Source organism: Panthera uncia, chromosome D1, assembly GCF_023721935.1.
Source record: "Panthera uncia isolate 11264 chromosome D1, Puncia_PCG_1.0, whole genome shotgun sequence".
In the NCBI taxonomy this organism is placed as follows: domain Eukaryota; kingdom Metazoa; phylum Chordata; class Mammalia; order Carnivora; family Felidae; genus Panthera; species Panthera uncia.
Genome location: NC_064808.1, coordinates 24,370,338 through 24,394,151, shown reverse-complemented (window position 1 = coordinate 24,394,151; position 23,814 = coordinate 24,370,338). Strand labels below are relative to the sequence as shown.

The window sequence follows — 23,814 nt, the reverse complement described above, 5'->3', positions numbered from 1 at the left end:
GGTACATAGAGGGTGTGATTTTTCATGCCTCCTGTCCCCTTCTCACAGCCCCTTGTTATCAAAACTGGCATTTCTCTCCTCCCTGATGTCCCTGCATGGAGGAACCAGACTCTGGTTCTACCCCAAGACCTCCATCTTAGGTGGAGTCGCAAACATCTGCTGCCTCAGCTTTTGCTCCAGTTAACGACCCATATTCACCCACTACTTTCCCTCTTTATGGGTTTCTCTGCCACATCTCGGCCCCATAGCTGCCTGGACTTACGCCTTCTTGTTCTCATTGGCAACTCCCATGCTTGTTACCAAATAGGATTTCAAAAGACCCTGGTGCCACAGAATACATACTTCAGAAGCTCCATGCAGGTAGAGCTATGACTTACTTGTTGGTCGCTGAGTCCCTGGTAGCAGTCACAGAAGGATGTAGAGGAGGGGCTCAGTGGCAGGTCCCACTGGGCTAAAGTCCAGTGGTCAACGTGGCTACACTCCTTTCTGCAGGCTCTAGCAGAGAATTTGCTTCCTTGTCTTTGGCAGCTCGTGGAGGCTGCCCACATTCCTTGGCCGGTGGCCCCTTTTCTCCATCTTCAAAGCTAGAAACAGCAGATCGAGACCTTCTTACAACACATCACTCTGGTTACCTCCTCTGCCTCCCTCGTCCATTTTTAAGGACCCTTGTGATTACATTAGACCCACTTGGATAATCCGGGATTATCTTCTTATTATAAGGTCGGCTGATCACCAACCTTAATCCATCTGCAGTCTTAATTCCCCTTTGCAGTGAAACCACATATTCACAGGTTCTGAGGATTGAGACAGAGACATCTTTGTAGGGATCATTACTCTGCCTGTCACCTTAGATAATGTTTTCATTGAAAATAGCAAACATTTGTGAGAGCCTCATATGTGCCACACACTATGCTGACTAAACATTTTGCATGCATTCCCTACTTTTATCTTCACAATAACCCTGGGAGGGGGCAGGCACCATTATTATCCTAATTTTAAACATGCCAAAGCTAAAGAACTTAATGGGACTTAAATGACCTGCCCGAGGTCACAGATCCAATCAGTAGCAGAGCTGGGATTTGAACCCAAGGCCAAGCCAAGTCCCAAGGCCTTACTCTTAATGACTAGACCCTAGAATTACAGGTGGTGGCAAGAATATCTATAGGAGTAGACGAACTTGGCTGAGGAACAGAGGTTCAAGATAAAAGTTGCAGCGAACACCCTAAAATCAACGTGGAGACTCGGTGGGTGGTTTCTTAATGAATAGCCACACTTCCTCAGTTAGGAGTCTTTTCCTTGCAAATGACAGAAAAGCCCACCAGGACAGCTTATTCTAAAAAGGGAGGGTCAAATAAATTGGAAAAAATGCAAGATGAGGGCTTCAGGCATGGCTGGATGCAGAACTTCCGTGATCTTGTTGAGAATCTGTTTTCTTTCTTTTTTTTTCTTGAGTCTGCCTTCCTCATTGAGTCTTCAAGTCCATGGGATGGTAGAACAGTCACAGTGGCTCTAGCTGCTATATCCTATCAGCCTTTAGGTGCAGCAGGAATAAAAAGTCCTTTTTCCAAAGGTCCCCAGATAAATTGCATTGCCCCTCATTGGCTCTGCCGGAGTCCCTGGTCCATCTGTGAAGTAACTACTTGGTCCCGTGAAGGCATGTGCTAGTTGCTTAGTAATGGATTATGTGTTCTTCCTGGAGTTAGGAGTGGAGTCAACGTCACTAGAAACATATACACTCAGAGGGGTGGGGGAGGGATACTTTTGAGCATAGGTAACGGACTCATTTATTATCTCATGTAACAGGAAGTTCAGTGGTAGGCAGTTCAGGATTGGATAAATCCAGAACTTAACATCATGTCAGGGGTCTAGGCACTTCTCTGTGGTCCTTTAGGGTTACCCCTCATGATTACAAAGTGGCTTCCACAGCCAGTTTCACACAACGAGATCATAAATCAGTAAAGAAGAGACAGAGCTTTCTCCCTACAAGTCTTTTACTTCTGTTTGGGAAGGAGAATCTTTTCCGGAAGTTCACCCATGAGATTTGCCTTGATGTCTCATTGGCCGGTGCTGGGTCACATGTCTAGCTTTTGGAAGGTTCATGCCTCATATCTGAGGATACTAACATGTAAATAACTGGAAAAATGGGGGGGGGGATCAGGAAGAATGGGGGGGGTGACATTTTGGTTAACCAGCTGTGTCTGCACCAGGTCCCTGGATTTTGGTCACCAGAATGAAGCAGAGAGGATACTGGTTGACAAAAACAATGGATTTCTATTTGGGCTAAATTGAGAGCAGAGAAAGTTTCAAATCCTGGAGCCCCCTAGATGCTCCCTGGGGAATTCATGGAGTCCATAAACCAAATCAAGAAGTGGGATTTCCCTGAAACTTTAGGTTTAAATATGGAGGGTCAGAGCCAACATGAACCATAGGGATTACGGCGATTGCTTGGAAAAGGAGTGACAGTAATTGGTACCACCCTGCACGTTTTTTCATAATGTGACTTTGAAAGTCTTCAGGAGGAGTCTCTTCTTTCCCCCATGAATCTTGGCTGGCCTCCGACTTGCTTTGACAAATATTTTACAAATAACACTGTGTGACACGTGACCCAGACCCGAAGACGCTTTGAAGCATCCGTTTTTGCCTTCTTGGAAGCCTGCTGCCACGTCCTGAGTCTCAGTTATCTGGTTGGAGGGCCGTGGAGAGAGAGAATGGCCCCGGAGGATGACGGAGAACCGAAGCTGACAAACACAGCTGCCAACTATGTGGGTGACACCATTCTGGATGTTCCAGCTCCAGGTGGGCACCCAGCTGCAAGCAGCTGCCTGAACGACCACGGCCTATGCCATACAAAGCAGAAGAACCGCCCAACTGAGCCCAGGCAATTCACGAGATCCTGAGAATGACTGAATCATTATTGGCTTAAGCCAAACACGTTTCGGGGTGGTGTGTGGCATAGCAATGGGTAATTGAAACAGGAACCATTTCCCGTTCACACATTTCACAGAGGAGACTAAACAACCAACGAAGTGAAATAACTACCTAAGAGCCTCCTAGCTCCATGGTGGCAGACGCATGGTAGGCACCCGGATTTCTGCTTTCTCAGGTCACTGATCATTAAACCCGGCATAACTGTTTTCATACAGATAAAACGAGTGCATTTGCAACTCTTGCTGATGTGCATATAATGTAACGGTTTGCACTGAGCCAGTGTTTATTATATGCTTGGCACAGTGCTAAATGCATTATCTCACTTAATCTTCACACATGAGCCCACAAAGTAGGTCTGATGTAACCCTCCATTTAGAAAAATAAGATAACTAAGTTTAAAGAAGATAAAAAAATAAATAAATAAATAAAACTTGCTCACAGTCACTCAGCTAGGCAGGAGGTGCAATCAGGATTCAAAATTAGATCTAGCAGGCTCTGAAGTGTTGCTCTTATCACTGTCCTGGAACACGGCTTGCACGGACCCACAAAGGTGTTTTCCCAACCTACCAAGATTCTCTTTCTTGCATGATGCAGTGACGCCCTTCGGCCTGACTCTGCATTTCATGTCTTAACTGTGCCTCCAGGTCATGATGGACTTCAGGACGAAGACAGCGCACATATGTTTCCTTTCTTCTAAGAGTTTCTACTTACTGGGCATTTGCTCGGGTCACTAAGACCCCTTTTAAGGTGAGAAATAAAAAAAAAAAAAAGGTCTTGAGATTTGATCCCTCCCTAGAGCTATAATCATGGCGTTTGCTGCCCTGCCCCCCACGTGCCATACACACGACGTCAGGATTCTGTGTGCTCTTCTCGCCCTTAAATGACCTCGTGAAGGGAAGGATGAAAATTGTAGTGTTGTGGTTTAGCAAGTTTGTATGAGTCTTGCTGAGCAAGGACAGAGAAAGTAAGGCAGGAAAGAGCAATGGAAAAGAGGGGATACGCGGGAAGGAAGCTGGACAGGTGAAAGGTAAAAATATTGGCCGATGATTGTGGGCTGAGAAACCTAAGGCTGCCTGCCCTCGTCACCTAATTTGGATGACTGCACCACCCAGTGTACCCACGTCAGTTCGGGTCCGTTCCTCGTGTCCTGGCAGGATCGTCAATAGTGCTCGTTTGCACTCTCTGGGTGTCCGGTTTGGATAATACATCACACGGTGAACCCCTCAATCATGGTTCACTGTCAGCCCACCCCATCAGGTCTCGTGGAAGAGAACTGGATACTAGATGTTATGAAGGATGCCAAGGACAGCAGGGTCAAAAGACGCAGCCCCTGACCTGAAGGAGTCCACGGTGTGTGTGGGAGTCATGTAACAGCTTTTTGATGTGTGAAGCACAGTAACAATGGTGCTACAGGGCCCACTGGTAGGTAGCAGCTGGGGGAAAGAGCCAAGGCAGTGCATTATGGGAAGAGGGAATATTGGCAAAGACGTGGTGGTTTGGAAAGGCATGGCATGGTTTAGGGAACCATAGAAAGCAATCACTCCTCACGGCCAAATTGTAAGGCAAGATGCTCCTCCCGGGTATTTTTTGGAAAGGGGCCATCTTATATTTGATTTCTTCCAAAGTCTTTCATTTTATCAGGTTATCTCCTGGTTGTTTAAGTGAATATGTTAAATATTACTCGTAGCTATTTAGGCTTTTCAGCGATATCCCCAAACATTTGTACATTCAAGCGGGCCATTAGAGCTTTTTTGGGGTGCTCTTGTCATGACAAGATGGGGGAATCGCCTTACATTGGGGTCACCCAAGGTTAGTGTATGCGATGGTTTGTTCTACTGGAGACCAGCCCGTGGAGCTCAGCAAGAGGTGAAGTGAGAGAGTTGGGCAAGTGGTCAAATCACGGATGACCTTGGGTTACATGCCAGGTCTGCAGCAGGCAATGGAAATCTGATAAAAGTTCATAAGATCAGTGTATCTTAATGAAATCGGCATTTTGGAAGAATTATGTGGGTGGTAATGTAGAGAGGGGCCCAGAAATGAAAGAATGTCAATTTATGACAGAAATACAAGTGCACTGGCAGCAGTAATCCTGTCAATCTCATTTTGTGGTTGCATCCTCAGAGGCTGGAAGAGTACCCGGCTCAGGGAAGGCAGTCAAAACCTAGTGAAGGATTCAGGGGTGGGCGGGGGGGTGGGGGGGCACCTGGGTGGCTCAGTTGGTTAGGCGTAAGATTCCCGATTTCGGCTCAGGTCATGATCTCACGGTTCGTGAGTTTGAGCTCTGTGTTGGGCTCTGTGCTGACTGATCTCTGCTTGGGATTGTCTCTCCCTCACTCTCTGCCCTCCCCTGCTTACATGCATGCTCTCTCTCAAAAATAAATAAACTTAAAAAAAAAAACACCTTAGTGAATGAATAAATGAGTGAATGAACAAATGGCCCACTCTAAAACTACCTGTCTTTACTCCACATTTCACCCTCATCAGAAGAGGCTACCTCAAGAGTTTTCAAGACGGCTTTTCCCACTTTTGACCCTAGGTCCCTTCTGGTTTAATCTGTCTTTCCCAACCAGAGCCCCTTCTTCTAACCAATTCCACTCTTCTGATGTCTCATCATTAAAGTCTCAAGGACTACTATGCCAATATATTACCTTAAAACTTTTGTGGAAAGGTACCACTTCTAGGAAGCATATTAAGGGCAATAAGTCACCTCGTTACTTGCCCATCACCCTCTACTCTTAGTCACTTCATTGTGGCACCTCCCATAATACAAATTTCTTTATTCCTGGTTAGGCTTAGAAATTGAATACAGATATTGAGAAAACTGTCTCACTCTAGAGAATAAAATAAAGTTGGATCGGTATTTCAAACTGTATACAAAGGTGTCCTCCAGATGGACCTCGATGTGAAAAGTGAAAACAAAGGTAGAAGAAGCTGTATGATCTTGCAGCAGACAGGACTTCTCAAACAAGATGGATTTGACTACATCAAAACATTAGATCTCTATTTGAAAAGGACACGGCTACAGACAATGTTAGCAGATGGGTGACAGATCAGAAGATATTCCCAACGTCTAAAACTGACCAGGGATACCATCTGGAAGGTACAAGAAAACCCTGCAAAAAAAGAAGAAAATGGCAGATAACTTAATCAAAACAAGGCAAAAGCTAAAGATAGGTTATTCATTGTTGAAATAAGTTTTCAGGCCCAAGATGGAGCCGTTCCTGCCCAGGATGCCACGTCCTCAAGCTTTTGTGCTCCTGTAAATGTTTCACTTGGCCAGAAATGGAATATATCCAGTTAGCTAATCTCCAAACACCAAGTCAACTCTGGGTTCTATACTTATTTCCTTGTTTCTTTTTTTTTTTTTTTTTTTTTTTTTAATAAGGCCAGATATATAACACCAGCCAATCGTGCCCTGTTTCTGCTTTGCTGCTTCCAATGCTCTAATAACCTGCTCTTGCCCAAAATCCCTTGGGAAGAGTGTTCCACTGCTTATGGGGCATGTACTCACCCAATCCATGGATTGTTTTCCCTTGAATAAAGGACATCGAATTCACTACAACATTGTTTTAGTTTTGTCATTTGACATCATATAACAAAAGTATAAAGAGCTATTCTTCTTTGTTAGCAACCCCCCAAATGCAAATTATAATACGACAATGAGTTAACACTTAATATCCATTAGATAGAAGAAAATTAGAAATTTAGAAAATACCATATGTCAAAGAGTAGATATCCAAGGTTTTAACAATCACAGCATTGGGGGGAAAGAAAGAGAGAAAGAGAGAAAGAGAGAAAGAAAGAAAGAGAAAGAAAGAAAGAAAGAAAGAAAACGGAGCGCCTGGGTGGCTCAGTTGGTTAGGCATCTGCTGATTTCGGCTCAGGCCGTGATCTCATGGTTCGTGGGTTCGAGCCCCGCATAGGGCTCTGTGCTGACATTGTGGGGCCTGCTTGGGATTCTTCTCTCTCTCCCTCTCTCTTTCTCCCTCTCTTTCTGTCCCTCCCTGGCTTGTGCTCATGCTCTCTTTCTCTTTCAAAAGTAAATAAATAAACTTAAAAAAAAAAAAAAGAAACAAAGAATTCTTGAGTGTCCTGTGTATGTAAAGTTTAACACATACACAAAACGATAGAATACTTTTTAAAGATACATACATTTTCAAGGACATTTATTGAACACAGAGAGAGTTTCTGTCAGAAGAAGTTGGGGGAATGGAAGTGAGGTTTGGAGAAAGGGAAAATAAAATAAAGTTAAAACTAAATGAAATGAAATAAGAAAGCTCTCTTGCACAGATTAAAGGTGGATTGTGATCTGTGTAGCGTGATTAGCTCATCTGCACCTGAGTTCCAAAATAAATAAATAAATGGAGAGAACAAGCCTCGGGGAGATTTCCCCTCATAATCTCTGATTTACAAGGTAGTGCGCTAACTGCTGAAACACAAAGTCTTTAATTAGTTCCTGTCCATAGGTGACTGCTTTTCCAACTGGAGTAACGGAAGGCAAATTTGGGGATTTTTCTCACTCCCCAAGTACTGCTCTTACAGATGATTAAGTGTTCGCCCTTGTTCCCTGCAGCCCACTCAGATAAAAGCCAAGACCACCCCTACGAAAACATTTCCAAGGAGAGAAGTTTGAAAATATAATTTTGACAAAAAAAAAAAAAAAAAAAAGAATTAGCATCACCCAGGGATTAGGGAGCTGGCTTGAAGACCACACAGGAAGTCAGAGATTAACTCACAATTGACTGGATATTCTTTTTTTTTTCTTTTTTTAAATTTTCATCTTTTATTGCTGTGAGTAGCATATCGCATATGCACACTTTTTAGAAATTGTTTTGTTTTTTTGTGACCACATGTTCTTTAAAAAAGTTTTTTTAATGTTTATATTTATTTCGCGAGGGAGGGGCAGAGAGAGAGGGAGACACAGAATCCCAAGCAGGCTCCAAGCTCTGAGCTGTCAGCACAGAGCCCTGAGGCGGGGCCTAAACTCATGAACCTCTAGATCACGACCTAAGCCGAAGTCAGACGCTCAACTGCCAGAGCCACCCAGGTGCCCCTATGACCGCGTGTTCTTGTAAATAACTTGCCTGGCATTTAATTTCCACATGTTAAAACGGGGACATCCACTGTCAGGGACTTTGTTGAAAGCCTCTGAAGAAAACCGAAACAAGTATCTATGGAATCTTGAATTCTGAGTGTGAAGGGCATGGTGGTTATGAAAATCAGGTATTTTGGGGCACCTGGGTGGCTTAGTTGGTTAAGCGCCCAATTCTTGATTTCGGCTCAGGTCATGATGTTGTGGTTCATGAGATCGACAGGCTCTGATCTGATAGCACAGGGCCTGCTTGGGATTCACTCCCCTTCTTGCTGTCCCTCCCCTGCTCATGCTTTCTTTCAAAATAAATAAATAAACTTAAGGAAAAAAGAAAATGAGGTATTTTTATTATTTGTTGTGGCTATTGGAGTTATTTAACACTACTAAGCAAGTAAAATACCAAATGAATGTAATTAAAATAGCTCAGTCAGAGCTTGTCTGGGGTTGTCCTTACACATATTTTTTTTTTTTTTAAAGGGGAGAGGTGTTTAGAGCATTCCAGTATCAGTAAGCAGTGAATCACTCATAAGAATTGGATGAAATGAAAATATTCGGAAGAGTGTTGGGCCAATGCACCATTTTGGTATTCATCTTCAATGCAGTTCTGAGCAAAAGAAGAGGCTCAGGCATAGAGGCTTTCTTCTTTATACTTCGGTAGGGTTGGGATTGGCCAGGGGATAACATATTTCACTGCGCTGACTTTAATAGGATAAGGTGTTGGCTAATACGATAACAGCATGAGAGGAGATTTAGGTGATCTCAGGGGCTTGGGGCAGGGGGAATGAAACCAGTCACTAAAATGACAGTCTAATGATATAAGAATGGGACCAGCTGAGGGGGTGCAAAAACCTTACCCGAAGCAGTGGACTTAGAAATTCTACACTGTTCCCTCTCAACTTCTAGATGTTTTTCTGAAATGAAACGTACCATGGTATGAATCTTACTAAACCCAGGTTGTCTCTTTGGAACAGGTGAAGGGGATAGAAGTTGACGTCACGGGTGGAAGGGAAAGACAGGTGAGGTTATGGGGAAGCAGTTATCACCTATTTATACCACAGGTGAGTCTGGTGAGATGGAGTTAGATCGGAGTTTGAATCCCAACTAGGCCAACTTCCGGCTGGGTAAATGTCAACAGGTTTCTTCACCTCTCTGCACATAGGTTTCCTCATGTGTGTAGAGTTCAAATGTCTAATAATTGAAGAGCTATCACCCATGTAATTAAGAGACACCTGTTTCTTCTAGGAATACAACATTTATTTCTACAAGTCCCACACACACAGGATGGTCTCAAATGCAAGCTTCCGTGTCCTCCACAGGAGTAGCAAGGAGTGTCTTCTGCCTTCCGGCAGTAGCATCTGGAGATGCCTTCCATGTGTTGCTAACCACATTGGGAAGACAGCACCAAAGCCAGTAAGTCAGCCCTCAAGATGATTCAGAGTTCTGGGGTAATTTATTATACACTCGTAAACAACGAATGCATTATTTTATTATGATGCGTGAGGTGCTTCTGTAAGAGAAACCTGAAATGTTGGAGTGGCTTTGGAACTGGACAGTGGGGGAAGCTGGAAGGACTTGGGAGAGTGTGTCAGCAAAAGCCCTTAAAGTCTTGAAGAAACTGTGACTACAATCCTGATGGCCTTTGACAAGGCTGTAGATGAAGGCTTTAGGGGAAATAAGGAAAATGTTATTGAAAACTGGAGGAGAGGGGTCCTTGTAACACAGTGGCAGGAAGTTTAGCAACACTGTCATCTGGAGGGATGTAGAAAGTACAAAATGTGTCTAATTAATGGAGTGTTCTAGCTCAGTATATTTCCAGGTAGAGTGTTGAAGGTGCTGACTGATGTCTTCTTCCTTATTATAGCAAAATGTGAGAAGAAGAAAAATCTAAAGAAGGACTAAAAAGAAGCCCAGAACTTGGTAGACTAGAAAATTCCCATCTTCTCTAGATGACGAATAATGCTGAAATGAAGAAATGGTTTCCACTCAAAAATAAACTCTAGGATACTTCAAGGAGCACATCATCAAATAATGGATCTGACAGTGTGGCTATAAAACCCTTTGTTCAGACCTCAAAAAGATCTACAGCAGTGACTCAGAGAGAATCATTCAGACAAACAACAGGGATTCAAAGAAGCTGATGAGTGTTGTGCCTCAGCAGTTTTAGCAGAGGGACTCTCCAGAGTAGAGAAGGGCTTATCCCAAAGAGAAGGGTATGGGTATGGCTTCTGTCCAATGGAGTGGTGCCTCAATTACATTCATAGGAAACTCACAATATTTTAAAAGAGTTGTATTGGGAAATACAGAAATACTGCCAGCATGGACTAGGGGGACAGAGACAGTACAAAATGAAAAGGGGTCTTTCGGCCCCCTAAATTCTACTCGCAGGAAGCAGACTGACAAATTACTTAGCTGCACACATGGGCTACTTTTCACAGAAAAGTTAAGATGACTCAGAAAGTGGAATGAAGAGCCCACAGGGTAAAGTCAAAAGCCATAGAGAGCCATTCCCTGGCATAAGTAGGACTGAGCTCTAATCAAAGAATTTCTAACATGTGTCCAACTGGATTATAGGATTGCTGTGGACCAGTGACTCCTTTGTGTCTCCTGTCTTTTCTCCTTTTTGAACTGGAGTGTCTGTACCAGTTATCCTAAGCCTGTCCCACCATCGTTAAGTTGGCAGTGTGCAGAAACATAATTATTCAGATGAAGGGGAACTATACTTGAGGGCTGCATTTAAGACACTAGAAGCTTCCTCCATAGCTGCACCTGATTTAAATGATAAAATTCTGGACTTTGAGCTGATGATGTAATGGGTCGAGACTTTTGGGCACCTTGGGAGGAAGTGAATGTGAATTGCATTTGAGAGAGATGTGAATCATTAGGGGTCCGACAGTAGAACATGATAGCCAGCATCAAAAATGACCCAAAGATCCTCACTTCTTGATATTTATGCCCTTGTGTAGTATCTTCCCACAATGAATAGGGCTGATCTCTGTAACTAACAGGCTATGTCAGAAATGATGATGTGTGACTTCTGAGCTTAGAACCATAAAAGACATTCCATCTTCTACCTTGCCCTCTCTCGGATCACTTGCTTTGGGAGAATTCAACTGCCATGTCATGAGGACACTCAAGCAGCCCAATTGAAAGTGGTAAGGCTTCCTGCCAACAGCCGAATTAAGTGAGCTGTCTTCGAAGCAAATCTTAACATTTCTAGTCAAGCTTTTAAGTGACTACAGCCCCAGGCAACATCTTCACTGAAATCTCTTAAAAGATTGTGAGTTAGACCACCTAGCTAAGTGACTGCCATATTCCTGGCTCACAGAAAGTAGGAAATCATAAATGCTTACTGTTTTAAGCTGCTACTTTTTGATGTAATTTTCTAAGCAAAAACATTAATATAACAAAGTTTCTATCTCTGGATGCTCCCAAAGATTCCTGGGGAATCAGACCATTCTGATTTCTGTGCTGAGGGGGACAGAAGGTCCATCTCATGGAGTCAACCACACCCCATTACCAGAACTTTATGAAGTCCCTTTTTAACAATTCCATCAACTTCTGCCTCTAAGATCCTCTTATCGCAGAGAGTTCAAAGAAAGATTGTGAAATGTTAGATACTGAACTGCACAGTATGATCTTTTAACTTTCCCTCAGATAAAGTTAAGAACAAACAATAACAATAATAATGACAACAAAAGACACACGTCCCTCTCCACCAAAGACCCTGGACACAGAAATGTTCTCTTAAGACATTAAAAAATTATTTTCACTGAAAAAAATATTTTCTAGCTGCGATAACATTATGTTTGTATAGGCTGCTGTTTCTTTTAAGCCTGGGGTGGTGGAAATTAGCAAGCAGGAAACACTATTCACTAGGTATACTATTGCTGATATTTGAGTTGACATTTGTTAACTTTTTTTTTTTTTTTTTTTTTTTTTTTCAGAATGATGCATCAATCCCTGTTTCAAATGCAGGCACAGAAATAATTTCCAAAGAAATGAACTGGAGAAAGTAGAAATGAGTATGGAATTGGAATAAAACAAACCTTCCTTCTGATCCCCCCCTACCCCCACCAAAATTCTATACCATTACTCTGAGGTTAAAAAAAAAAAAGATTTCAAAAACATAAGTCTTGGACAAAAGCTGCACACAAATGAAGCATACATTACATATGTGAAGACATTAAAAATGATTTTAAATGATTTTTACCTCACCCCATGCCCTGGCATTTTGTGAAACTCAAATGGAAATCCCAGCTCAAAATTATAGAAGTGAATCAACACAAAACAAACACCATTCCATTCCCCTCCATTCTGTTCAACCATACCTCAGCCTCTCCCTGGATTAGATCAAAATGTCCTTTTCCTCTCCTACATACAAAACAAAAGCTCTTAGTCTTGGAGAGACTTAGATATGGGGTAGAGGTTTAAGGGGGGGGGTGCTTATACTACCAGCATCTAGCCAATAATGCCTAGTGTGTTAAAAATATGGTTAAAACTTCCTTCAAATATGGGCAACTAAATAGAATTTGAGCCAATAATAATAGTTAAAATGTAGTGAATACTTCTACAAGGCAGGCACCTTTACATTTCATCCACAAAGGAGCCCCAGCAGGTAGAGATTACCATTATTTCCACTTTATGTATGTTTTTATAAAGCGAAACACAGAATGATCAATTAACTTCTTCATGATTACAAAGCCAATAAGTTGTAGTACTGAGAATTGGGAGCCCTCCGGCAGTGGATCTTCCAAAACTAGCTTTTAAAATGACACAAAAAGATCTGGTCCAATTCTTGGCACTTCAGAACCGGTTAATAAATAACAGTCCCTTTCATTTCTCTTGAATCCCAATCTGGATCTGGGCGGTCTCCTAACATAAAGCAAAATGACTGCACGTTGGAACTCTCACTGGACAAATCCTCTCTCCTCACTTGCTTCACCTGACATCTCAGCCAAACCCAAGGCAAGAAGCTCTCAGAAAAAAAAAAAAAAAAAAAAAGGCATTCAGGTTGCCACCCTAGAGATTCTGAGCCCCAGAGAAGCAGGAATGCAAATAGACTTTACAAATAGACAAAGTATAGTATTGCTGTGGATCGAAAGTGTCTGTTTGCCCAGCCTGACTCTGAAATTCCCTGAGCCTAAAAGAACAAACACAACCCTTCCGGGGGCCCTCATAAAATCCCAAGCGGTCAGGTTCGGTCTGGTAAACAACACTCAGTCCTAGCACCTGGCGGAACACGGGGCGGTGGGGACTGGGACGGGCGGCGACCAACTGGAAGGACAGAGACTGCAGTCAATACCCACTTACACCTGCCTAGCGGCCTTGAAAAGTCAGGTTGACACCTACAGGGAGGGACCCTGGGAGGCGGGGCCCGATTCCCGCCTCGGGAGTGAGCGGGAGACCTCCTCCATCCTCCCCCTCCATCCGGGGCTGCCGAGCTCCCCCCATAGAACGCGGAAAAGGGCCCTTGCCACTTTAAATGACTCAGGAAGTGAAAAGAGACCGCTGACAGGGAAAGGGAAAGCAGAACCGGGGCGGCGGGGCTGGCGGCGCGGCGATCTCGCCCCGGGCTGCGAGGCAGGAAGGCGCGCGGCGCGGGGGCCGACGGGGGCGCGGGGCCGCCGCGCCGGAAGTACCCGCGCCGCGGGAGGAAGCGCAGCGGGCGCCGAGCGGCGGAGCCGGCGGGAAGGCCCCTCGCTCCTACGCCTGGCGCGAGCGGGCGGCGGCGGCGCCGCGGCCCCAGGCCTGTCCCGAGACCCGGCGCGGCCAGTTCCTGGGACGGGACCCCTGCGGGGAGGAGGACGGGAGGAGGCCCCGCGGCGAGCTCGGAGGCCCAGCGGCCTGGGCCGCGTCACCGCAGCCACATGGCCTCCGGAGTGGGCGCGGCCTTCGAGGAGCTGCCGCACGACGGCACGTGTGACGAGTGCGAGCCAGACGAGGCCCCCGGGGCCGAGGAAGTGTGCCGAGAGTGCGCCTTCTGCTACTGCCACCGCCACGCCGAGGCGCACAGGCAGAAGTTCCCCAGCCACCACCTGGCCCAGTACGTCCACGGCGCCGCCCCGGCCTGGACCGCGGACGCCCCCGCGCAGGGCGACGCGAAGGAAGATGCCCAGGCCAAGGTGGAGAATGAGAGGGATGTAGAGAGCGAGGTGGGGGAGGAGAGCGAGTCCGAGGAAGACAGTGAATCCGAAGAAGAGAGCGAGACGGAGGAAGAGAGTGAGGATGAGAGCGATGAAGACAGTGAAGACGACAGTGAGGAAGAGATGGAGGATGAGCAAGAGAGCGAAGCAGAGGAAGACAACCAAGAAGGAGAATCTGAGGCCGAGGGAGAAACGGAGGCAGAAAGCGAATTTGACCCAGAAATAGAAATGGAAGCGGAGAGAGTGGCCAAGAGGAAGTGTCCGGACCATGGGCTCGATTTGAGCACCTATTGCCAGGAAGATAAGCAGCTTATCTGTGTCCTGTGTCCGGTCATTGGGACTCACCAGGGCCACCAGCTCTCCACCCTAGATGAAGCCTTCGAGGAACTAAGAGTAAGTATTGGGAGTTGAGAGCATAGGTCTAGAGGTCAGGACACCTGGGTGTCAACGTTCGCTTTCACCGTAACCCTAAAAAGCCAGTCTATGCAACTTGTTGGGAGCAGTGCGTATTCCCCCTTTTTGGTTGAACTCCTTTGAGAATCAGATGAAAGTTCTGGACTCTGACCCAAGGGAGATATATGTACACACAAAGCTTAGTGTACACTTTTCTCTGGAAAATTGCAAGCCACTGGTCCCTGGATCCCAGGTGAAGCATTCCTTGGGAGTTTTGACTCCGTGTAAGCCAATTCCCACAACATCACCCTGTTGAGCATAGTGCCTTGACTTGGTAAGGCAGTCTCTTTGCCTGCTTGAAAACACGGGAAACTGTGGTTTGGCCAGATGAGTCCAGGTAGTTCCTCTGTAGTGAGGAGACCCTCGGAGATGGTGGTATCCTATTAAGGTCATATGCACCCTGAGTTTCTTTTAGGTTCTTCATGTGTGATACTTATTTGGAAAGGAAGATGAGAGGTTGGAGGCAAACTTGGAATGCAAGTGGGAGTCCCTGTGTGCTCCGTCTTGATGGGAGGGCGGGGCCTTCTATTTTGGACCTTGCTAGTCCCCTGGACGTGTTTGGAAAGTAGTAGACATTAATCAATATTTGCTGGGCGAATGGATTTGCAAGTGATGCAATGGATTTGCCTTTTATTTATATTGTGGTTATTTACAGCCAGTGAGAGAAATCGCTGGAGTTAACTAGGGAGGAAACCGAATGATCAAGTTATTAGTGAATGTTGTCATATTATGATGACTGGTTTCCTTAAGCAACCTTGCAATTGCAGGCAATGGAATAACAAATACTTGGTTAATGAGTATCTCTTCTATTGAGATTTTCCCTTTTTTATTGTAAAATATGCAGTGTGTGAAAACGTGCACAGTCTAACAAGTCATTATGGAGCAAATTCTGATGTGACCTCTATCCAGATTAAGACATAGAATATTAGTAGCAATATTGAAGCCCAGTGTCCTTTCCAATTATAACCAGTTCCCATTCCCAGTAACCATTATCCAACTTCTGAGGTGGTATTTCCTTGCTTATCTATCCATGCATCCATCCATCCATCCATCCATCCATCTGTCCACACATTCTTAAACTTACTTGAACTTGACACAATTGATATCATATCGTTATTGTGCATTCTTTTGAGTTATGCTTCATTTTTTCAACATTGTGTTTCTGAGATTTGTCCCGTGGGTGGCTGTGGTTTGTTCGTTTCCATTGTTGTGTAGAATTCCATTTTATGACTGTGCCACAAGTTACCTGTTCTGTCAGTGATGGAAATTTGACTTAGAAATTCTGGAGTTTCTGCCTATCGTAAACAATGTTGGTATGGACATTCTTGTTCAAGTCTCCTGGTGCATATCTGCATATACTTAAATGGAATATAAACCTAGGAGTTAGATTGTCCGGTCACAGACTGTGCATATCTTAAATAATACCAGATGTTGCCAGTTATTTTCTAAAGTGGTTGTACCAATTTACATTGCCAGGAAGAGTATGTGAAAATTCCTGTTGTTCTGTATCTTTAGGACTTACTATTATAGAATTTAAAATTTTTGTCAATTTTGTGGATATGTGATAGTATCTTCTTGTGGTTTAAATTTGTATTCCTCGGGGCGCCTGGGTGGCTCAGTCGGTTAAGCATCCGACTTCGGCTCAGGTCATGATCTCACAGTTCGTGAGTTCGAGCCCCGCGTCGGGCTCTGTGCTGACAGCTCGGAGCCTGGAGCCTGCTTCACATTCTGTGTCTCCCTCTCTCTCTGCCCCTTCCCTGCTCATGCTCTGTCTCTCTCTGTCTCAAAAATAAATAAACATTAAAAAAAAATAATAAAAAAAATAAATTTGTATTCCTCTAGTTACTGAGGACTTTGTGTATCTTTTGTATTTCTCCTTTGGTGAAATACCCTTTCAGTTTTTTTGTTCATATTTCTATTAGGTTGTCTTTTTCTCATTAACTTATAGGCGTATTCATATATTTCTTTGACTTCTTTGTTGTTTATATGGGTTGCAAATATCTTCTCTGTTTTTTAAATTATGTCTTGGGTAGAAATTCATTTTAATGTAGAATTTATCAATAATTGCTTTTATTGTTAGTGCTTTTGTGTTTTATTTCACTTAGTATTGATTTCTGTGTGGCGGAAGTAAGGACTCTATTTCATTTTTTCTCTATACAGGTAGCCAATTGCTCTAGCAACATTTATTGAAAAGTCTGCCTTTTCTACACGGATTTGCTATACTACCTGCCTATATGTGTGTGAATGTGTTTCTTGGGTCTTCTATTCTGTACCATTGATCTGTTAGTGTATCCCTGTGTGAAAAACATGTTTTCTTAGTTATCATAGCTTTGTAACAAGACTTAATATCTGGTAGAGCAAGTCCTTCCACTTTGTTCTTCTAGATGGGTATCTCAGCCAGTCTTGGCCTTTTATATTTCTTAGAATCAAAAGAAATCCAAAAAAGAATCAAAAGAATCCAAAAAAGCCTGCAGGACATTTTTTGTATTGCATTTAGTGTATAAAGCAATATATGAAGAATTAACATTACAAGATAAAGTCTTCTGGTATGTTTATTTTGGTCTAAATTGCTTCATGATAAAGTTTTATAGTTTTTTTTTTTTTCTGAAAGATCTTGTACCTCGTTGTGAAATTTATTCCTGGACACTTAAAACTTTATAGTATTGTAAAAAAATTAAATTTTTAAAAATGTTTATTTACTTCTGAGAGAGAGAGACAGAGCATGACAGGAGGAGGGGCAGACACACGCACGCACGCACGCACACATAGAACAAAGCAGGCTCTAGGCTCCCGAGCTGTCAGCACAGAGCCCTACACGGGGCTGGAACTCACGAACTGTGAGATCCTGACCTGAGCCGAATTTGGATGCTTAACCAACTGAGGTGCCCCCAAAACTTGTTTTCTACTTGTATATAGGAGTATGATTAACTTTTATGTATTGATTTTTGTGTTAAAATGTCTGCTAAATTCTCTTAAATATTCTAATGTGTAGATTTATTCTACATACATGATCTTATTATTTGCAAAGAGAGACACTTTTTGTTTCTTTCCAATCCTTATATGTGTTTTTTCTTGCCTATTGCTTCAGATAGGACTTCCAATATAATGTTGAATGTAAGTAATAGTGGATATTGTGGTCTTGTTCTAATTGATGAATAATTTACAACATTCACAAATAAGTGTGGTAATATATTTATATATCATATATATCACAGATATATTTCATCAGATTAAGAAATTTTCCTTTTTTTTTTTAATGTTTATTATTTGAGAAAGAGACAGAGAACAAGCAGGGGAGGGGCAGAGTGAGAGGGAGACACAGAATTGGAAGCAGGCTCCAGGCTCTGAGAGCCCGACGCGGGGCTCGAACCCACAGACTGCGAGATCATGACCTGAGCTGAAGTCGGCCGCCCAAACGACTGAGCTACCCATGTGCCCCAAGAAAGTTCCTTTTTAATCCTAGTTTAAAAATTTTTCTTAATATTGAATGGATACTGAATTTTGAATGGTTTTCTTGCATCTATTGGGATGTTCATGTGATTTTACTTTTTTACTATGTTGATGAGGTGAATTATATGAATTGATTTTTTCAGTTAAATTTAAAAAAGTAATATGTTCACATGTCTCAAAAGTCTCTTGTTCACCCTTGTACCTTTCACGTGGTGCCCCCCCCCCCATGACTATTGGTAACCACTTCTATTAGTTTCTTGCTAAGTTTTCAAATGTTCTTGTATTTGTACACAAAAACACAGGGGTGTGCATATATATGGTCTTGTTTCCATCCCTTCATGTCATTATTATTATATTTTACAATTAAAGCAACGTTGCATTTGTGGGAGAAACACAACTTGGTCATGATGAAATATCTTTATGTTTTTAAATTTGGCTAATTAATAATTTATCTGGATTTTTTCACATATTTATGGGAGAAATTAGCTTATACATTTTTTTTTGTACTGTCCTTATGAGATTTTGCTATCAAAGTTATGTTGGCTTCACGAGTTGTCAGCACAGAGCCTGACACAGGGCTCAAATCCATGAACTGTCAGATCATGACCTGAGCTGAAGTCAGACACCTAACCAACTGAGCCACCCAAGATGCCCCCTTTCTATGGTATTTTTGATTATGGATTCAATTTCTTTAATGATAATAGGTCTGTACAAGTTGTCTGTTTTTCCTCAGGTCAGTTTTGAAAAGTTACATTTTACTATAAGTTTGTCCATTTTGTCTCACTTTTTAAATGTATTAATATAAATTTGTGAATCATATGCTCTTATTGTCTTTCTTCATATTGTAACTATTCTCTTTATTCCTTTGAGAACAGTGAATATGTTGGTCATAATCTGTTTTTGATTATTCTAGTATGTGAAGACTTTGTGGGTCCAGTATGTGAACACTTTGATGGTGTTTTTCATGTTTATTTCCTTTTGTGCTTTGTTATGCCTGCATAGCTTCTCAATGCCTTTGAAAAATTATTTGTGGCGATTTCCCAAGCCTTGGCACGAAGCTGTATTCTTCGGCATGAAGCTATATTCTTCGAAAGAGGATTTGAATTTGCTTGTGCAAAGGCCTGAGGGTACAATTTGTTTAGAACCCCCTTAAACTAAATTAATTGCTTGAGATTTCCTGGACCAAATTTTTAGGAGGTACCTGCCCACGTTTACAACTTCTTAAAGATTCTACTTTCATCCATTCCCACAGCTCCTCACCCCCTTTTGTTCAGCTCCAAGGCAACACTCCCACAGTCCCCTTTGGAGGGTGAGATAGTGAAAGGTTTACTTCAGTTTGTCTTTACTCTAGGATTTTACTCTTTGGCAGTTGTGAAAGCATCTCAGGTCTATGTGGATAGGGTCTCTTTTAAATGTCTTACTCTGGGGGAAACCTGGCTGGCTCAGTTGGTAGAGCATCTGACTCTTAATCTCAAGGTCATGAGTTTGAGCCCTACGTTGGTATAGAGATTACTTTAAAAAATAAAAATAAAAAAAAATCTCACTCTGAGCATGTCATCAACTTTGCTTTCTCTTACCTTCTCCTCACTTTGCACCCCCAGTCAAATGTACATCCCATTTTATTTCGGATCAGTGAATGTGCTCAGATCAAGAGCTGCTTCCCAGGGACACCTGGGTAGCTCAGTCAGTTAAGCATCGGACTCCTGGATTTGGCTCAGGTCATGATCTCATGGGTTCAAGCCCTGGGTCGGGCTCTGTGCTGGCAGCACAGAACCTGCTTGGAATTCTCTTTTTCCCCCTCTGTCTGTCTCTCCCCCACTCACAGTGTCTCTGTGTCTTTCAAAATAAATAAAACAAAAAACAAGAGCTCCTTCCTGTACTCTTCTTATGTTAACGTTGGAGTATTGCTAACTAAACTATGGACATTATTACAGTTCCACCAGTTTTTCCTTTAATGACTTTTGTACCAGGATCCTGTGGTCACATTACATTTTTTGCTTTTGATGACCTTGATAGTTTTGAGGAGTGCTAGTCCGGTGTTTTGTGCAATGTCTCTTAGTTTGGATTTGTTTGATGTTTTTCACATGGTGAAACTGGAATTAATTGGGTTTTGGAGGATATAAATTATCTCTTTTGCTTTGCTTTTTTACTTAGTATGTCTGGGAAATAATAGATAAATCTGTTTATTTATTTACAGGTACATATACTCCGTTGTATATCATTTGTTAAATTCTTTTTTTAAAATATTTTTTAAATTTATTCTTGAGAGATAGAGAGAGACAGAGCATGAGCAGGGGAGGGGGAGAGAAAGGGGGAGACACAGAATCCGAAGCAGGCTTCAGGCTCTGAGCTGTCAGCACAGAGCCCGACGCGGGGCTTGAACTCACGAACAACGAGATCACGACCTGAGCTGAAGCTGGACGTTTAACCGACTGAGCCACCCAGGCGCCCCCATTTGTTAAATTCTTAGTTTATAATGTATTTTTCAACTCTAGAATGCTTATTTGTTTATTTTTAAAAGATCTTGTAAAAGATCTTTTGGGGTCTGATTTTATGTCACATTTTCATAATTCTTCTCATGTCTCATGATTTTTCATCTAATACTAGATATTGTGTTTAAAAGAACTGGGGACAGTAGTATTTTCTTTTTTGTCCCTCAGAAGGGGTGTATGCTATTTATTCTACTAGGCAGCTAGGATGAAGGGCTAATTATTTTGATCCAGTAAATATTTGAGCTTGATCAGAGCTTAGTTACAGCTTTAGTTTCAGTTCACTCTGGTTTCAGATGTTTTGAGGCCAATGTACATTTGCTTATTGGAAGAGAGTAAGGCTCTTGGAATATTAAAAGTAGCATAGCATGGGGCACCTGGGTGGCTCAGTTGGTTAAGTGACCGACCAACTTCAGCTCAGGTCACGATCTCTCAGTTCCTGAGTTCCAGCCCCACATCAGGCTTTGTGCTGACAGCTCAGAGCCTGGAGCCTGTTTTGGATTCTATGTTTCCCTCTGTCTCTTCCCCTCCCCCACTCACACACACTCTCTCTCTCTCTCTCTCTCTCTCTCTCTCTCAAGAATAAAGATTAAAAAAAACTAATTTTTTTTTTTTTTTATTTGCAAATATAAGTAGCACAGCATGGGGCGCCTGGGTGGCTCAGCCGGTTGAGCGTCTGACTTCGGCTCAGGTCATGATCTCACGGTCCGTGAGTTCAAGCCCCGTGTCGGGCTCTGTGCAGACAGCTAGGAGCCTGGAGCCTGCTTGAAATTCTGTGTCTCCCTCACTTTCTGCCCCTCCCCCACTCATGCTCTGTCTCTGTCTCTCTCTCTCTCTCTCTCTCTCTCTCTCTCTTCGTCTCCCTCTGTCAAAAATAAACATTAAAAAAATATTATAAAAGTAGCACTGCATGATTATGGTGAGAGAACAGGATCCATGTTCCACTGCATTCATTCATTCAGCGAGTATTTATGGAGTATAGGCCAAGGACAGGTGCTTTCTAAGTATTGGGGATATAGCAGTGAGCAGTGGAAAAAGCCCCTATATCTGTTGCAGCTAAGAAAATAGAGAAAAACAGATAAGCAAATATACATGTAATAAGTGTTGTAAAGAAAAATATAAAACAGTGCAGGATTAGAGAGGGACAGAAATTAGCTTTGCTGCTTGCTTTTTGACATTGGGCAAGCTGTTTGGCTACACTTCTGTATCTCTAAAATGGGTATAAAGTTATGAAATAAAGTAAAATAGGATTTGGGGGCACCTGGATGGCTCAGTCGGTTAAGCGTCTGACTTCAGCTCACATCATGATCTTGCAGTCTGTGAGCTCGAGCCCCGTGTGCTGACAGCTCAGAGCCCGGAGCCTGCTTGGGATTCTGTGTCTCCCTCTCTCTTTGCCCCTCCCCCGCTTACACTCTGTCTCTCTCTCAGAAATAAATAAACATTAAAACATTTTTAAAAATAAAATGATTTTGATGTGAATAAAATGGTTTAGCTTGTGATAAGACACTTTAACAATGCTTAACACATTGTAAGTTCTCAGCAAATGTTAGCTGCTATTTTTATTATTAATATAAGGAATGTAGTGAAATACACGTTCTGAGTTGAGAGGAGTTTGTGTAATATATGTTTTGGTAGCTTCATGCCTAGCCAGGCTGTGAGTGTCTGGTGTTGGTGGTAAAAGGCCAAATTGTTGCCAAGGGTTGCTGACACTTAGAGGAAAGCAAACTTAAGAATAGACAGAGAACCAAGGCGGTTGTCAAGCAAGAGGGGACTGAGGAGAGGTTATTGGAAGGCTAGGCCAAAAGAACTAAAATGAACACTTTGAAGGGACAAGATTAACACCTAGTCCCTGAAGTGATTTTTAAAGTCTTGCCTTTTCTCCTATGCTGTATTTCCATTTGGATCCAGAGGATTCTGTCTTCAAAGAATTTTGTGGGTCCAAATTTGAATTGAACATGTGTTCCAGCTTTATCATAGAAATATAGTTACACAGCCCAAATTATGATCTCTCATTTGGGTCATAACCTCTCGTCCAGATACGCAGGTTTTTCTTACCATAATTTCTGGCCCTGAAAATGGGTCATTGGGTCTGACAAAGGAACTCGATCTGGCTTATGGATTTAGTCACATGAAAATTCTTATATTGTCAAGGGGATTTGCATTCATAGCTGCGTTAATGAATCATTTTTGTTAAACAAAGAAGTGCAATTAGATATACTCAGAATTCTAGACCAGTAGTTTAAAAAATTGAACACAACTTACAGTAGGGGAAGTGTGCTTTATACTGTAACCTTGCTTAGACACACGCACATACACACTCCTTTAACTAACTCAAATGGAACATGTATGGCTTACCAGATATGATGTTTTCTGTTTTTGTTCTGTTCAAAAAAGGTCTGGATTCTCCCGCTAAGTTGATTGTATTGCACATTAATGGGTTATGTCCTGTGACTTGAACAGTACATGTCTAGCTCACTCGAGGATCACTGAGGAAAAGGTAAGTTATAAAATGGCTGAGACAAGTGGTGCAGAGTTCAGCAAGTGCTTATGAGCATCTGTAGAATTCTTAACATGGCTTTATTATGGATAGATCAAAGGATTTGAAGCCACACCCTCTGCCCTCGAGTGTGTCTTTAAGATGCGTATTTGGGGAGAAGAATGTTGGGTTAAGTGACATTGGGAACAACTGCAGAGAAGAGCTGGTGAAGGGGCACTAGTAGTGGAAGGTTAGAAGGATATATGCATATGCTCAGAACAGCTGTGGTTCTGGAAGGCCTGGAGTTGGAGGTAGGTCACTGCTACATCCTATAATGGTCCATGACTCCGGCTCTTCAGTCAGCTCATAAGAAGCAGCTCTGGTAGGGAGGCAGAAGCTTGAAGGTCTGCTGAAATAGACCTGTTTATATTATTTTTAATTCTCTGAAAGATTTGGGATATCTTTTTTTTTAATTTTTAATATTTTATTTATTTATTTATTTATACCTACGTTTATTTATTATTGAGAGACAGAGCATGAGCATGGGAGGGACAGAGAGAGAGGAGGAGACACAGAATCTGAAGCAGGCTTCAGGCTCCGAGCTGTTAGCACACAGCCTGATGCAGGGCTTGAACTCACAAACCCTGAGGTCATGACCTGGGCTGAAGCCAGATGCTTAACTGACTGAGCCACCCAGGTGCCTCTTGATGTTTATTTTTGAGAAAGAAAGAGAGAGAGTGCATGCACACGAGCGGGGGGGGGGGGGGGGGGAGACGAGGGGGG

The 23,814-nt window shown here is 42.8% G+C and overlaps 1 protein-coding gene across 3 annotated transcripts in view; it reads left to right on the top strand.

Moving 5' to 3' along the window:
- Nucleotides 1–13,613: 13,613 nt before the first annotated feature.
- TRIM44 (tripartite motif containing 44) overlaps nucleotides 13,614–23,814 on the top strand; it is a 110,247-nt gene continuing 100,046 nt past the window's right edge. The window contains exon 1 of one of the 3 annotated variants that reach the window (XM_049648188.1): nucleotides 13,614–14,556. In XM_049648188.1, coding sequence (XP_049504145.1) covers nucleotides 13,888–14,556 — 669 coding nt within the window. In that variant the 5' untranslated portion in view covers nucleotides 13,614–13,887. The remainder of the gene's footprint in view (nucleotides 14,557–23,814) is intronic. The other 2 variants (XM_049648205.1, XM_049648196.1) reach the window with 2 other exon arrangements.